Source organism: Patagioenas fasciata, chromosome 11, assembly GCF_037038585.1.
Source record: "Patagioenas fasciata isolate bPatFas1 chromosome 11, bPatFas1.hap1, whole genome shotgun sequence".
Classification (NCBI taxonomy): Eukaryota; Metazoa; Chordata; class Aves; order Columbiformes; family Columbidae; genus Patagioenas; species Patagioenas fasciata.
Window position 1 is genome coordinate 19,980,066 of NC_092530.1, and position 13,424 is coordinate 19,993,489.

The following is a 13,424-nucleotide window of genomic DNA, read 5'->3' on the forward strand; positions in this document are numbered from 1 at the left end:
GTACAAACCTGTGGCAAAATTTCTTGCTTCTCTTGAATGGTGATTTGTTCTTTTTCTTGGTATTAAATACAACATATAATCCTTCCCCAAATACATGCCCTGGGAAGAACTAACTCCTCATAATTTAAGATAAAGCAGGTGATCTTGTGGTAAAATCTCCCAGCTTGTGTAACTTTGCAGCCAGATGAATTGTATTATAAAGAGCCTGAAGACTCTACCCCTGTGCTGAGCTGTGTGCTGGGCTTTGATGCAGCAGATCCATGTGCTGGGTTTACCAGCCTGGCTGTGGAAGCTGAACAAACATGTTATGGAAGCTCAGGGGGCATCAGATCAGCTGCAGAACTGTGTGGCAAAAAGTTGGCTTGTGCATGGACAGCTTGGGTGTCCATATTGGGTGTACCTTCTATTTCACAGCCATTTGTATCCAGACAATGCTCAGAAATAGTGAGAGGAAGAAAGAAGTAGTGGCAGAAATAGAAGAGGGAAAGGGGTATATACATTGGCCAAATGGAGCTTTGGAGAGAGTACTTAAGATCAGATAGGGAATTGGATACATTGAGCACTGGTGGGGGAAGAATGGGAGAGGATTTGGCAAAGAGCAGCCCAAGGTATGACCCCCATTGCACCAGGTGCATCAGGCTTATCTGTCATCTACCAAGAGGTATGAACCCAGCACAAAGTTTCAAACAGTTTTGAAGGTAAAAGAGAATAGAAACAGTTGGTATCTGTAAGGATCAAAAGTGCATCTGGAAAGGAAAACATATTTAAATCTAAACAATTTATGTTTGTTATCTTTGAAAAAATAAACATTCACATGCGTTTGACTCTTTCCCCTGCTTGCAATGCGTGCTGGGTTTTTGATGAGGAACAGAGCAGGATCTTTCACTGGTTGCTTGTGTGCAAAGCAACCAGCAGCAAGAATTCTTGGCTGAGGATGTCTTGTCACGTACTGCTAGTAAAAATTGAATTAATATGGGTCAGAGTGAGTGCAGACATCTCAGATCACTCAACTGGGAGTCAGCAGCCCTGCAGACCCAAGACAGGGTATGCACAGGGGGGAATGGTGGCAAAATGTGCATTTCTTTCCCTTTGCAGTCGGATGTGCGACCACTGCACTTGCACATCCTATATGCTCCTACTGACCTGGTTAGTAGATGTTTGGTTTGAAGAAGAAAAGAGTTCTTGCAGTGTGTCTCTAGAAGGTGCATCATCTGTTTAATGCCTCTTGAACAAAACAGCAAGTCTCCTGGTAGTGGTTGTAGTATGCAGGAACTGAGTGCAAATCTTCATCTTAAAGTTTTTAGTTAAGTCTTGACCTTTTCAACCTTCAACCTATTATGGAGGTTACTGTCTGCTTTACAAGCTTTCTTCATATTTTGTTGAGTAATGCAAATTACAGTGGTGCCAGGTTGTTTACTCTTTCCTTTGCCTTTTCCATGAAAACCTCAAATGAGAGTGGGGAGGAATGAGTGAGGAAAGAAGAAGGGATGACCCAAAATCAAACTAAATATCTATGGAATGGGTGACTGTGTGCATTGAAGAGTTTCATATGTATCTCCAGGTAACAAGGATGTGCTGACATGTATGTTGTCTAACTCTGGCTGTGACACACGGTACCTGAGCCTTTGAGACAGATAAGGTCTCTCATCCTGTGCAGTGATTTGATATTACCCTCCTTCAAGACACCTGTGAGGTTTGGGTCAGTTGCTGTGTTATCTGCTCTCAGCATGTCATTTCATTGAGCTGTTTCAGCTTTTGTTCCCTTCCAGTGTCTGCCCCAAGCACAGGCATTATGCCTGCTTGCAGCCTGACAGTCCTGACTGCTTTATCGTTGTGTTTGTGAAGCGATAAATCAGCTGCACTGTGATAAATAGAAACGGTGCATGAGATTCCCCTTCTTTAAATAACCTGATCTCCTTTTTCACAGAAAATGTCAAGAGCTGGACTCTTCAAATGAGGCAGGTAAAGCCAAGAGCTGCCAAGGATTCCTCTCCCTCTCTTGAGTAGTGCTCTCCTCCAGGGCATGTATATGAATTTGCTGATGAGCTTTTCCAGCACCCTCTGCAGCTCTGTTTGGGTCAAAGACATCATAGCTGGGTAGAAATGTTTGTCCTCCACAGCCTGCTCAGCCCTTGGTTCCTCTGAAGATGCTGGCAAAAGGCTATTTTCTCTCTTGCATCTCTCTTCTGGGTCACCTTGGTGTCAGTAGAGCTGATTATAGAGCCTGTGATGCCTCTGGTGTGTTGCACAGCCCCAGAGCAAGGGCAGGCACTGGGGTTCCTCCAGACCACCACAGCTGGATACCCCTTCCTGCGAGACTGTGCCAGTGTTTAAAGAATGTGATGAGTTTGGGTCCAGCTGTGGCTGGTGATAGATGGCCAGCCAGCAGCACCTGGCTGGGGCAAAGAGACACATCGCTGGCAAGGACTTCTGCAGTTGCTTTCAGGTGGCACATGCAGCCTTACCTGAGGAGCACAGCACACGTCTCCAGTAGACAGGATGCTGCTGCAGAGGCAATCACACTCAGAATATCAGGGCAAAATGTTCAAGGCTCACGGCTGCTTACTTTGCGTCCATGCTTGTCCTCCAGCAGCTGTCTTGTTGCTCCTCCCAGGGAGAGGTGGCTGGGGCCAGGTGGAGCTTGTGACGCAGGGAAGAAACAGATGTGAAAACTCAGTTTTGTGTGAATGGGAAGTCAGAGTAAGCTGTGCTGATCTGCTCTTTGTGGCCTCAGTGCCAAGCCTGCTCCCTGCCACGTGGATTGGTCCTGCTGCACTCCTCTACTCCAGCAGCATGCATGTCTTTGCAAGGACTTGAGCAGTGGCTTTCCCGTCCTACTAACTGTGAGACAGGATCAGATCCCTTACACAGGCAATAGTGTTATGAATGCTGCAAAGTTCCTCTGCTTTCTACCTCTGCGTGTTCACATTAAGCTCAGCTCTGCCAGAACTAACAGCCTATTCCACTCTCAAATGTGTCAGAAAGTGCTGGGGTTCCATCAAGTGCACAGGAATCCCCCTGTCCTCAGACACACACAGATCCTTGCACAGAGGCTCGCACATGTTGCATGTACACCTGGGAGGCAGACTGTGCTTGCATGTGGGTGTATTCTCCTGGCCCAAGAGCTGCAGTAGAAAACAGCAGATATATTTGTGTGAATTTCCTTTTTCTTCCTTGCTTGCTTGCTTTTTTAATATGGTTGTCTTGTTCCTCTCTCCTGATTTACTGCATGGACTCACGTGACCTTCAAAAAGGGGGGGGTTCTCAAACTGTTTTGCTTCCAAAAGGAAAAGAAACTGGCAGGCGTTCATATTTCAGTTCTCAAGTTATGTAGGTTCAAGTCTCCCAGCGGGAAAACTGAAGATATGAGAGAGCAGATTGCTGGTGGTTATACTCGCCAGAAGGAAAGAAGAAAAAAGGAGCGTGAAATTCTAGAGCTACATCCAGGCAAATGTGAAGCTTGAGAGGTATGTTTTCTATCTGCTGTTAAAACATAATTTCCATTTATTTAATACAATTTGTGATAGAATGCTTCATTGTGTCTTAAGTAATAGCAGGAATTACTGGTTTAGAAGCAAATTCTAAACCGTCAGTTGTCCATGTGCAGAGAGGGGACCGTGTTTGTCACTGAAACCTTTTTGTCAGTAATGTAGCTAAAATGAATTATATTGTGGTCCTTCTACTAGGAATAAGTTAGATATGTAATGCTTTGTGAGTAGTTTTGAGATTTCGGCTTCTGTAGTTTGAAGTGAAGAGTTCAGGAGATAAAGAGATAAGGGCGAAATGGAGCTGCAGACCCTCTCCTGAATCTTTGCCCTCCCCAAACAAAAAGCTTTCCTCTGTTTTAAGACCTGTTTGATTACAGAACGTGGGCTTGTGATACAGTATTTGGGACTTTAAATATTGTCACTCTGCAGAAATTTGCATTAACATTCTCCTATTGAATTTTAATTGTTGAGACACTATAATGAAAATTATTTTTTTGTCTATATTCAAAGTAGCATATTGCATATATTGCACTGGGCAAATGACAGGCTACAGTACACTAAACTGTTAACATAGAAAAACACATTTTAAATGATCAGTTGCCTTCTATTATATGCGAAATCCTTACCCAATTCTGTTGTCGTAGTCAAAATTTCTGTTGTATTTAGAGCCCCTTGAGAATCCTTAAATGGCTGACTGCTTCCATATGGATTTAATTTAAAAGTAATTGTCTTTCTATTATGTAAGATAAAATATTTGGGTATGATATCTTCTCTATTAATTCTAAAGCCCTAAAGTTTAAAAAGTGCCCTGCTGGAGTGCAGACATGAGCTGTTGAACTGAAACAAAGACAGACCTGACAATTAACTCTATTTTAGCTGCTTTGTAGCTACATTTTCCTCTGCTGAAACTGATCTTCCTAAATGAATGAAAAATGCTGCTGTCAAATCCAATGCCTGCAAGGACTGAGTACTTGACTGTCTGTTGCTTGTATCTACAGTGAAAATATTTCTTTTAGTCTTGTGCTTAAAAGCCGCCATGAAGGCAGGAGATGCAAATTTGCTTTGAGAAGGACTGTGACAGTAAATGACATTTTTAAAAGACCCTTCATTGTCTCTGTATCCAGCCCTGTGAATTAAAATAAAGTCAAAGCTTGCTTTCCTAATAGCCTTATTAAAAAGCTGCTTTCATGAACTGTGAAGTCCCACAAGACCCTCAGATGTGAAGTACCTGATCCCCACTGAAAGTGCTGCCTTTCTACATTATTTTAACCTTGTGGAGTGCTGAAAATAGTATGAGAAGGAAAAAAAAAGGATCACAAGGAGATTTGGTGCTGCCTTGGTCACAGAAGTTCTCAAAGTGTCTGCAGCCCCTGAGCCAATAATCTTTCTGTTCTGCTGGCCACAGAAAGCACCATCTGTAATCACAGATAAAGCCTAGCTGCTCGCCTCCCTGCCAGGCTAATTAAAAAGTGCTGTGACCTCCCTAGGGCTCATTACGTCCTGTCAGTGGGACAGAAGAAAGGAATCCAGCAGGGTTGCTTGGTATTTCAACTCTCAGCTTACAGATCTGATTTTTAACTGTTTTTATTTTATTGTAACTGTGTGATTCCAGAGGTAAGATGGCTGCAAAGTGCATGTCTAACACAAGGTTTTTGATCTGCAGGTGAGCGATGTGATAGAAAAGTGCTGCTAACACATGTATTTCCTGCAGAACCTCCCTTTCCACCAGCACCAGCATGCAGAAAAACTACTCCCTGGTCACCACCACCGGAGAAACTCTCCAAGTCCTTTATACAGCACTGACAAACTCACCGGCTGCATTGCGCTCAGCCTCTCCCTGCCCACTTACTTCTTCAAATTATGAGTTTTCACTAATTCCAGCACTCTTCTCTGTGGTTTTTGTTCTGGGGTTGGTTGGCAACAGCGTGGTGGTTGTGGTGCTTTGTCGTCACAGGGGCCCCAAAACAGTGGCTAATATCTACATTTTCAACCTGGCCGTGGCGGATTTGCTGTGCCTCGCCACCCTTCCCTTCTGGGCTACCTACTATGCGCAGGGGTACAACTGGCTCTTTGGGTCTCTCATGTGCAAAATCTCCAGTTCTGTCCTGTGCTTGAACATGTTTGCGAGTATATTTTTCATTACATGTATGAGCATGGACCGATACCACGCTATTGTCCATCCTATTCGCTCTCAAAGAAGAACTCCACAACAAGCTTATTTTATAGCATTGGTTGTGTGGGGCCTTGCCTCTTTGTCCTCCCTTCCAACGTTTTATTTCCGTGACACTGACTACATTGAAAGCTTGGGTGTCAATGCTTGCATTATGGCCTTTCCTCATGACAGTTATGCAAAATGGTCTGTGACAACAGCCTTCCTGAAAAATACGCTTGGTTTCTTCATCCCCTTGACAGTGATCACCACATGCTACATCTGGATCAGGAGGCACTTGCTCAAAGCACAGAAGTTTGGGAAAAACAAGCAGAAGAGGGACAAAGTCCTAAAGCTGGTGGCTGCTGTTGTTGTGGCCTTCTTAATTTCCTGGCTCCCATTCCACATTTTAACGTTTTTGGATGCCTTGGCTCATATGAACATCATTAACAACTGTGACATGACAGAGATCATTGACACAGCACTGCCATTTGGCATCTGCATGGCATTTACCAACAGCTGCATCAATCCTTTGCTGTACTGCTTTATTGGAAACCAGTTCCAGGAGAAGCTCCATCACTTGTTTAAGCGACGAGTTTATCAGTTCAACAGCCATCGAGAGAGCTCTTCTTTGAGGAAAGGGAGCTATTTCAAAGATGCTGAGATCCCTGTGGGCAGGGAAGTGGGGCCTGAGTCCTTCCTGTAGGCACTGGGACATGATGTGGGGCGATGTCAGTGCAGCTGGCTGTCCCTGCAGTGGTGACACTCCTGTCTCCTGTTCCCTTTATTTTGTGCCTGTTCATTCACCAGCTGTTTGAAGAAGAATCTGTTTTTGTCATACATGGGGATTTATTCTTCCTTCTTTTCCGCAATGAGCACTCAAGTTTTACATAGAGGGAAGATTCTGGCAAATAAATATATTGATGGTTTTTTAAATATCATCTTGTGCATGGCTGAGATTGGGCAAGTATTTAGTGTAACACAAAAAGACAAAATATACCAAAAGGCCATTGTATGATAGCTGCAATTGTGTCGGTGCTGAGTATTATACCCTAAACTGATTTTCTAAAATATATTCTCACTAGGGATTGTATAAATAAAGCAGTGCAGATGCTTCTTCAAGTAGCTGTAAGAAAATATTTTGACCTGTATTTATATATGGATATATATATGTATATATATACACATATCATTTTTTAAAAAATACATGGCTAGCAGTGTTGTGTGTAAAATGCATCAAATATACCTCCTGCTTGCTTAGCCTGGGCCCCTTAGAACAGGTGGAGACATGGTTCTGCAAACTGCTGGAGGCAGGAGAGTATCCTTGAGGGAAAATACAACCACATGCATGGTTTTATACTTAGAGCAGGTAACAGGTCCTTAGGTCTGATGGTCCTTTGCTGTCATTCAATGTGGTCACTTTTGACAGTGTTGCCCCAGGAACTGAACATACTACATCCTATTGGTACATGGCCACGCTGAGTCCCACACACTGTCCAGTGGCCTTTGAGGGAAGGACTTCCTGGTTGTCTGGACTTTTTGTTGATTACTACTGTGATTTTGGGGTATTGGGTACAGAAAGCCTATGTGACTCTGTCTTGACACTCAAAAGCAAAATTGTGGTGTGACTCCTAAGACTGACTCACATCTTAGTATAAGCATTTACTTATTTGTAAATAAAAGAAAGAGGGGGAAAAATAGTATTTAGAAAATGTTGATCCTATTCTGAGAGAACTGTTTAAAAAAAATATTTCAAAATATTTGAAATATTTTTTTGCTGAAGAGATACTGGTCCTTTTGGACGCTTCAGAAAGGATCATGTTCGATAGGCTCAATCTAACAGAAGGATCTGTTAACTTCTTGCTCAATTGCCAGCAGGTTGTCCCCAGGCTGGGTGATCCTGGGTGATCGTTATCTTCAGGGGATTCTATCTGGTAGGTTACTCTTGAGGCTTTCATTAGCAATTTTGAGTCTATGGGTCAAAAATCATATCTGCCAGTTGGGTAACCAGGATCTGTCCTCCCTGGAAGTCCCAACACTGTCTGATGCCTGGAAGCCATGGGAACCTGGTGAAGAAGCATCCTTCACTGTTTGGATGGGGGTAAGTTTCTTCACTGGTGCCTGTGAAAATGGGATTATGCAAGAAATGTGCCAGTATTGGAGCGACGAGAGATGAAAAGTTTGTGTAGAACTTGGCAAAATGTGGACTTGACCACAAATAACCTCTTCTCCCTGTTCTGGTCTGGTGTTCTGTACTGGGGTATGTAGCTGGTGACATGCTTGTCCCAGAAAGTGGAAGAGCTGCTAATGCGCTCCCTCCCATGGAATGTTTTTGTTGAAAATGTTCCGAGGAGCTAATAGTGTCTGGGGCATCGGACATTTCTGGAAGGACAAACTGCTAATTGCTTAGCAATGAGCACAACAATACAGCCGTGCTACAGCAAAACAAATACTAAGAAAATTATCAGGTGTTCAAAGCGGCAAGAGTAATAAGAGGTTGTGGAGGCTTTTTACCTTTGCTCCAGTACAAGTCAGTAATGAACACAACCGTGCCATTAATTGGCATCTTTGTAGTCTCAAAACAAAAGCTAAACTGACCCCAGTCATACCTGTGCTTCAGCTGTGCCCATCCTGAGCAAGATAAACACAGACCTCACATTTTCTACATGTCAGTTTGAGCCTGCTCAAGAACAGTTTCTAACAGTTTTAACAAGTATCACGCCTTCTGCCTGGTGTGCAGACTTATACAGATAAGAAAATATGACAGCAACCTGAAATCCAGCTCCAGTTGCATTTATGTCTGTGAGAGGCTAAAGAAAATGAGGACAAAGCTTTCCCGAGGAGAGAGCAGCAATGCATCATCTCCTACTGCTGCAGGGATTACTGACGGCTCATCGGTGCTGAAGCACTGGCTCTTCACGTTACTCTCCTAGAAACAGGGAACAAAAACAAAAAAAGAGTATTAAGTGGGAAGCAAAACTGAGAGGTGAGGAAAATTCCTTCTTTCAAAATGCAGTTTCAAAAGAAGTCTATCCTGAAGGTCATACTCCGCAAGAGTGACAAAGCAAGTGACCCCGTGAGTGTGATATTTCTGTTTGCCAGATGTTCCTTGTATCTCTAATAGGTGATTGATTTGAATAGCGTGGTTAAACAAATATCCAGAAAAAAATCTCTCTAGAGAGGAATCTGAGATGGAAGTTGGGGAGGTGCTCTATCAAGGCTTTTGCTTTATTTTTAGAACAAACTGAATAATGTTGAGCTCTATGAATGTCTTCCATCATGCTCAAGTTTCTCATGGGACTTTTCAGGGATTTTTAGTGGAAAATGTGTTTATTTTGTTGTTTGGTGGTTTTTTTTTTTTCACAGTTTCAGTGTGTTGTGTTTAATTTTTCAGGATTTTCCACGAAAGAATGCAGACAAAAATTTAAGTAGGTTTTTTTTCCTTGCAAATTTAAAAGCTACTTTTTTCCTTTCAAGAGAACATTTTGCTGGTATTTGCAAATTATTCCAGTAATTGTGCTGTGTTACAGCCTCTCTCTCTCAGACCCCAGTTCCCCTTCCCACCCTGCCCTTTTGCAACCCCTGTGTTCCCTTGGGCACTCCTAGGAAATGCAGACAGCCTGTCTGAGGCAGGAGCCCTGCAGCCCTTTGGCAGAGTTTACGAAGCCTGGGAGCCCCGCTGCCTTGAGATCATCTCCTCAAGTGATTCAATGCAGTTTCTGCAGGGACATTGGGTATGTGTGTGGTTACTCAGTGTCTTGCTCACTCTGTAAGTACAGTGAGAGTACAGTGAGCAGCAGCTGGATTTTGGCTGGGGCTGTGCCTGCTCTGCCCTGCCATGGTGCAGTCAGTGTTAGTGCAGAGAAAAAAATCACTCTGGAAGGGGTGCACTGTGACCTACCAGGTGGAAATGCTGGTAGGTTTGGAGTTAAATCTGAGAGTGGTAGAATCATATAATCATTTTGGTTGGAAGAGACCCTCAAGATCACTGAGTCCAACTGTTAACCCAACACTGACACTAAACCATTTCTCTAAAGCAGCAGGAGGATTTCCTTGGAGAGAGAAATGTCCCGGAGCACTTCTGGGCCCGTCAGTGGGTCTCACCTCAAAGAGGTATGGGAGGGATGGTTTCCTACAAGAGTCAGTTGATCTCTGTCATATTTTCACGGCAAATCCTGAATGTGGTTTCCTTTTCTAGCTGTAGTTGATTATTTTCACTTGAAATGAATTGCAGAAAGAGTCTCAGTCAAAACTGAGCATCCTGTGTGTGTCCCTGAGCTGACTTCAATACATGAAGCAGAGAAACTCACTGGCATTTATTAGCATGAGCAAGTGCTGGGTGGTGAACTAAATGCTCTGTTTATATAAGATACACACTAAGAAATGTTTGGTACAGCATGTTCTCCCTGAGAAGTCAACACAGCCTGAGCCTGTGCTGGCACTCATAGCACACTTGTCCTGTTCCTCGGTTCGGATTTTGGACAGGAATATAATCTTGCCACCCTGTAGCCGACTGCCTCAACTTGGCTGCTCTTCACAACATGTCCCCTGGTCCTGGCTGAAGGATGAGGACGTGCCATGAAGTAAGTGAACTGCTCACATTTCCCCATGAAAATGAGGACTTTTGGGTACTGTATTTGAGTGGTTTTGGCAGGAATGCAGGAAACCTGAAGACTGGGGATTGAGGTGGTCTGGCAGCCTTTTCTCTGTGCTGGCAGAGATGCTGCTCTCATCTCAAATCTCCTTCCCTTGGTGGAAAATGAATGCTGTTGTTGGGAAAGGCTGCTCCATTCAGCAAGGTCCTGGGATGTGCCTTCCTCACATCTGCCTGCTGCAAGTTCCAGGTGGGTGCAACAGAGGGGCTTGTTGCTCTGGCCCATGGGCTCTGCCAGGAAGGGTTTGTGAGTCTCCTATGGCTTTGTTTTAAGAGATACCTGTCTACAGAAGGAGCCCAGGGCTACTGTCTGCAACATCACATATCCCCTGGGCTGGGTGCAGCAGTCAGTCAATCACCTTGCTGTTTTGCAGCACATCCAGCAAGGTACCTGGCTGAGAGCCAACACTCCCCCCTGTTTGGTAGGATTCATTAGAATCAAAAGAGGAAAGAAAACAAACAAACAAGCAAATCCCACAACCCCTGAGTAAAAACTGAGATTTGTTTATGCAAAACAACAGTTTTTTGTGTGTATGTGTGTGTTTAAAGGAAAGTGATGCCTAACCCTGTGGGATACCCAGCCGACAGCAACAAGCCTGTGTGCATTCACCTCACCTAATGAGGTGTTTTCAGACCTTCTCCCACACTGGCATTTCCACATCTGTAATCACCACTTTGCAGTATTGCAGTGCCCTCAGCTTCACTGCCACTGGGAAGCAGGGCTTTGGGGTGTTTGGACTCATGTTCCAATGGGGTACACCTGCTGCCGTGGTCACTAGGAATGGAAACCAGAGGGTCTTATGCTTCTTCTGCATGGTAACCCCAGAGACACCTCCCCATAGCACTGTTGTCCTTGATAACCCACAGGACATCCCTCCCTCCCTCTCTGTAATCCTGCCCACTTCACATATCAGCCCTTACATCTGTCAAAGACCATAGATGGTGGTATAACTTCTTCAGCTTACAAAACCAGCTTTTTTGGCTTTGTTGTCTGCACACTGTCAGTGATATGGGGCGAGAAGCCAGCAAGCAATTGAACAGGCCTGGTTAAAATGTTTCTGGACCTTGGTCTTGGAGTGGAAAACCCTGGGACAGGGAGCAAGCCAACCTCTCTCATTGCCTCTTTCAAATGTTTACTTTCCACTTTCTCTTCAGTTGAGACAGCTCTGGATAGAAGTCTGTTAATCCCCAAAACATTTCACAGAGACAAAACTGACTAATATGGAAGTGGATGAGGGTCGTGACGTTAATTTACCTCCTGTGAGACACATCTGAACTTACCCCCTCTCCCCCACTGACAACCAGTAGCTCTTCAGTATAAGCAAATGTGTGCAAAGCGCAGCTTCATGCCTGTAAGACAAGTAGTTATGGGAAGCCAGGATCCCATGTGAGTTTTGGTTTTGACAATTGTAAATTGAAATATTTGCTTTTACAGCAAATAAGAAAATCAACAATACCCAACCTAATGAACTGCAACAGTGCGAATGTGACTTATCCAACACAGCTGCCAAGTCAACATGACAGACAGCTAAAAATGATAGAGAGGACAAGACTGCCTCTAGAAATCAGACTCATCTTGTGATAAATATAAGGAGAAAGAAGAAAACTGTTATAACCATTAAATTAATTTAGACAGAGATTCGTTTGGCATACAAGATACAATTACTGTTGAATGGTGTGTGGGAGAGCTTGCAGGGACTTAATGCAGTGAAACTGAGAGATGTCACTTACATATAGTATATCCATAAGGAAGAAGAAACAGCATACTATTATTGTTTAAACTTTGGTTAGCAGTGTCTTCTGCATTCCCTAGAGGTGCCTCTGAGGTTGTGCTCTGAAGCTATCTGCCCACATATAATGCAGTTCATTCATTCTGGAGGAAGTACTTCTATGTAAATGTGTTTGCTGTGCTGGAGGCATGGACCTGAACTCTGAAATAACTTGCCTGTGCCCCAAACTTGCCCCTTTGTACTTTGCTACAAACTGGCATGTGGGCAGCTGGCAGGTGAACCCTGAGGCTGGGCAATGAGGAGCCATCAGCCACAGCCACCCCTGCCCTCAGCACAACAGGGTGTCCCGCTAGCTGGGTGCAGCCTCCTTCCACACAGCGTCCTTCAAAAAGCACAGCCAAACATCTGCGTTAAGCGTTAGGACAACGTCCAAACACGCAGCTCTTTCGCAATGACAGGAAAGTGAAAATCATGAATACAGCATGTGCTAGACATGCAGCTGTGTTGTGGCAGAGTAGAAAAAATGTAGCAACTACTGCTGTCTCTGGAGACAACAAAGCACTTCAGCTGTACTCTTAAAATCTGTTGCTTCCCGAAAGTCTTTGATGAGGTTTATGTGGTGTGCACCTGTCTAGGTTCTTCATTTGCAGAGGAACACGGTAGGTTTTCTTCGCAGATGCTGAGCAGCATCACTCCGTATTGTTTGACTTGATCTGGTAAGTTCTTTAAGAAGTTTTATATGTAATGAAATACATCTCGTGCCCCTCATGCTGCTAGCATCTTACCCTGCAAGCACCTTCATTGACTGTAGTGAAGCTCTTTCCAAAGTAAGGACAGTGCTGTTTGGATCTCTATACAAACCTCTACTGTTGTGAACTCCGGGGTTTTAGAGCATCATGAATCCGTTTTTGTCAGGAAATGGTGAATGTCCTTGTTTTAGATGAGTATGTTCTCCTTTTAGATGAGTACAGTGTGCAGAATTTGTTCTTCAAAGTGGTTGTGCTTCTTTTGAAGAGGATTCCTCCATGTGCAATTCAGTATGCAGTAAATATATGTTTGTCAAAGGTCTACTTAAGAATCTACTTTCAGACCCAGACAGACATTGTAATATAATCAACATGCTTAATAGTACCAAGACTTGTTTTTCTTTCACATCTGTGGTAATAGACTGCTGCAGTTCGGAACATGTGGGCTTTTATTGGGAAAATGATACAACACAAGGGAGTTATTTTCAAGGATGAGTATAGGAAAGAAGACTTTACAGCATGATACTTGATGTGCTATATTAACTGGGGAGAACCCTATGGATATCACTGGCTCTCAGCCTGGAATTTGACAGTCTTTCATCTGATTTTATTCTGATCTTCACGCCCTGCAGTTCCTGTAGGAGATCATTCATTCAC

The 13,424-nt window shown here is 43.8% G+C and overlaps 1 protein-coding gene across 2 annotated transcripts; it reads left to right on the forward strand.

Annotated features, from left to right (window-relative positions):
* Positions 1-2,598: 2,598 nt before the first annotated feature.
* On the forward strand, positions 2,599-6,774 carry AGTR2 (angiotensin II receptor type 2). Of its 2 annotated transcripts, none has more exons than XM_065846581.2 (2): positions 2,599-3,467; positions 5,200-6,774. In XM_065846581.2, the coding sequence occupies exon 2, from the start codon at positions 5,225-5,227 to the stop codon at positions 6,341-6,343; it is 1,119 nt and encodes a 372-aa protein (XP_065702653.1). In that variant the 5' UTR covers positions 2,599-3,467; positions 5,200-5,224; the 3' UTR covers positions 6,344-6,774. The 2 variants fall into 2 exon arrangements, with proteins under 2 accessions (XP_065702653.1, XP_065702652.1); XM_065846580.2 differs by having other exon boundaries at positions 2,603-3,467; positions 5,152-6,774.
* The last annotated feature ends 6,650 nt before the right edge of the window (positions 6,775-13,424 follow it).

Excerpts from the sequence above, each read along its gene's own strand:
- AGTR2 (XM_065846581.2), top strand. The coding sequence starts at position 5,225 with ATGCAGAAAAACTACTCCCTGGTCACCACCACCGGAGAAACTCTCCAA.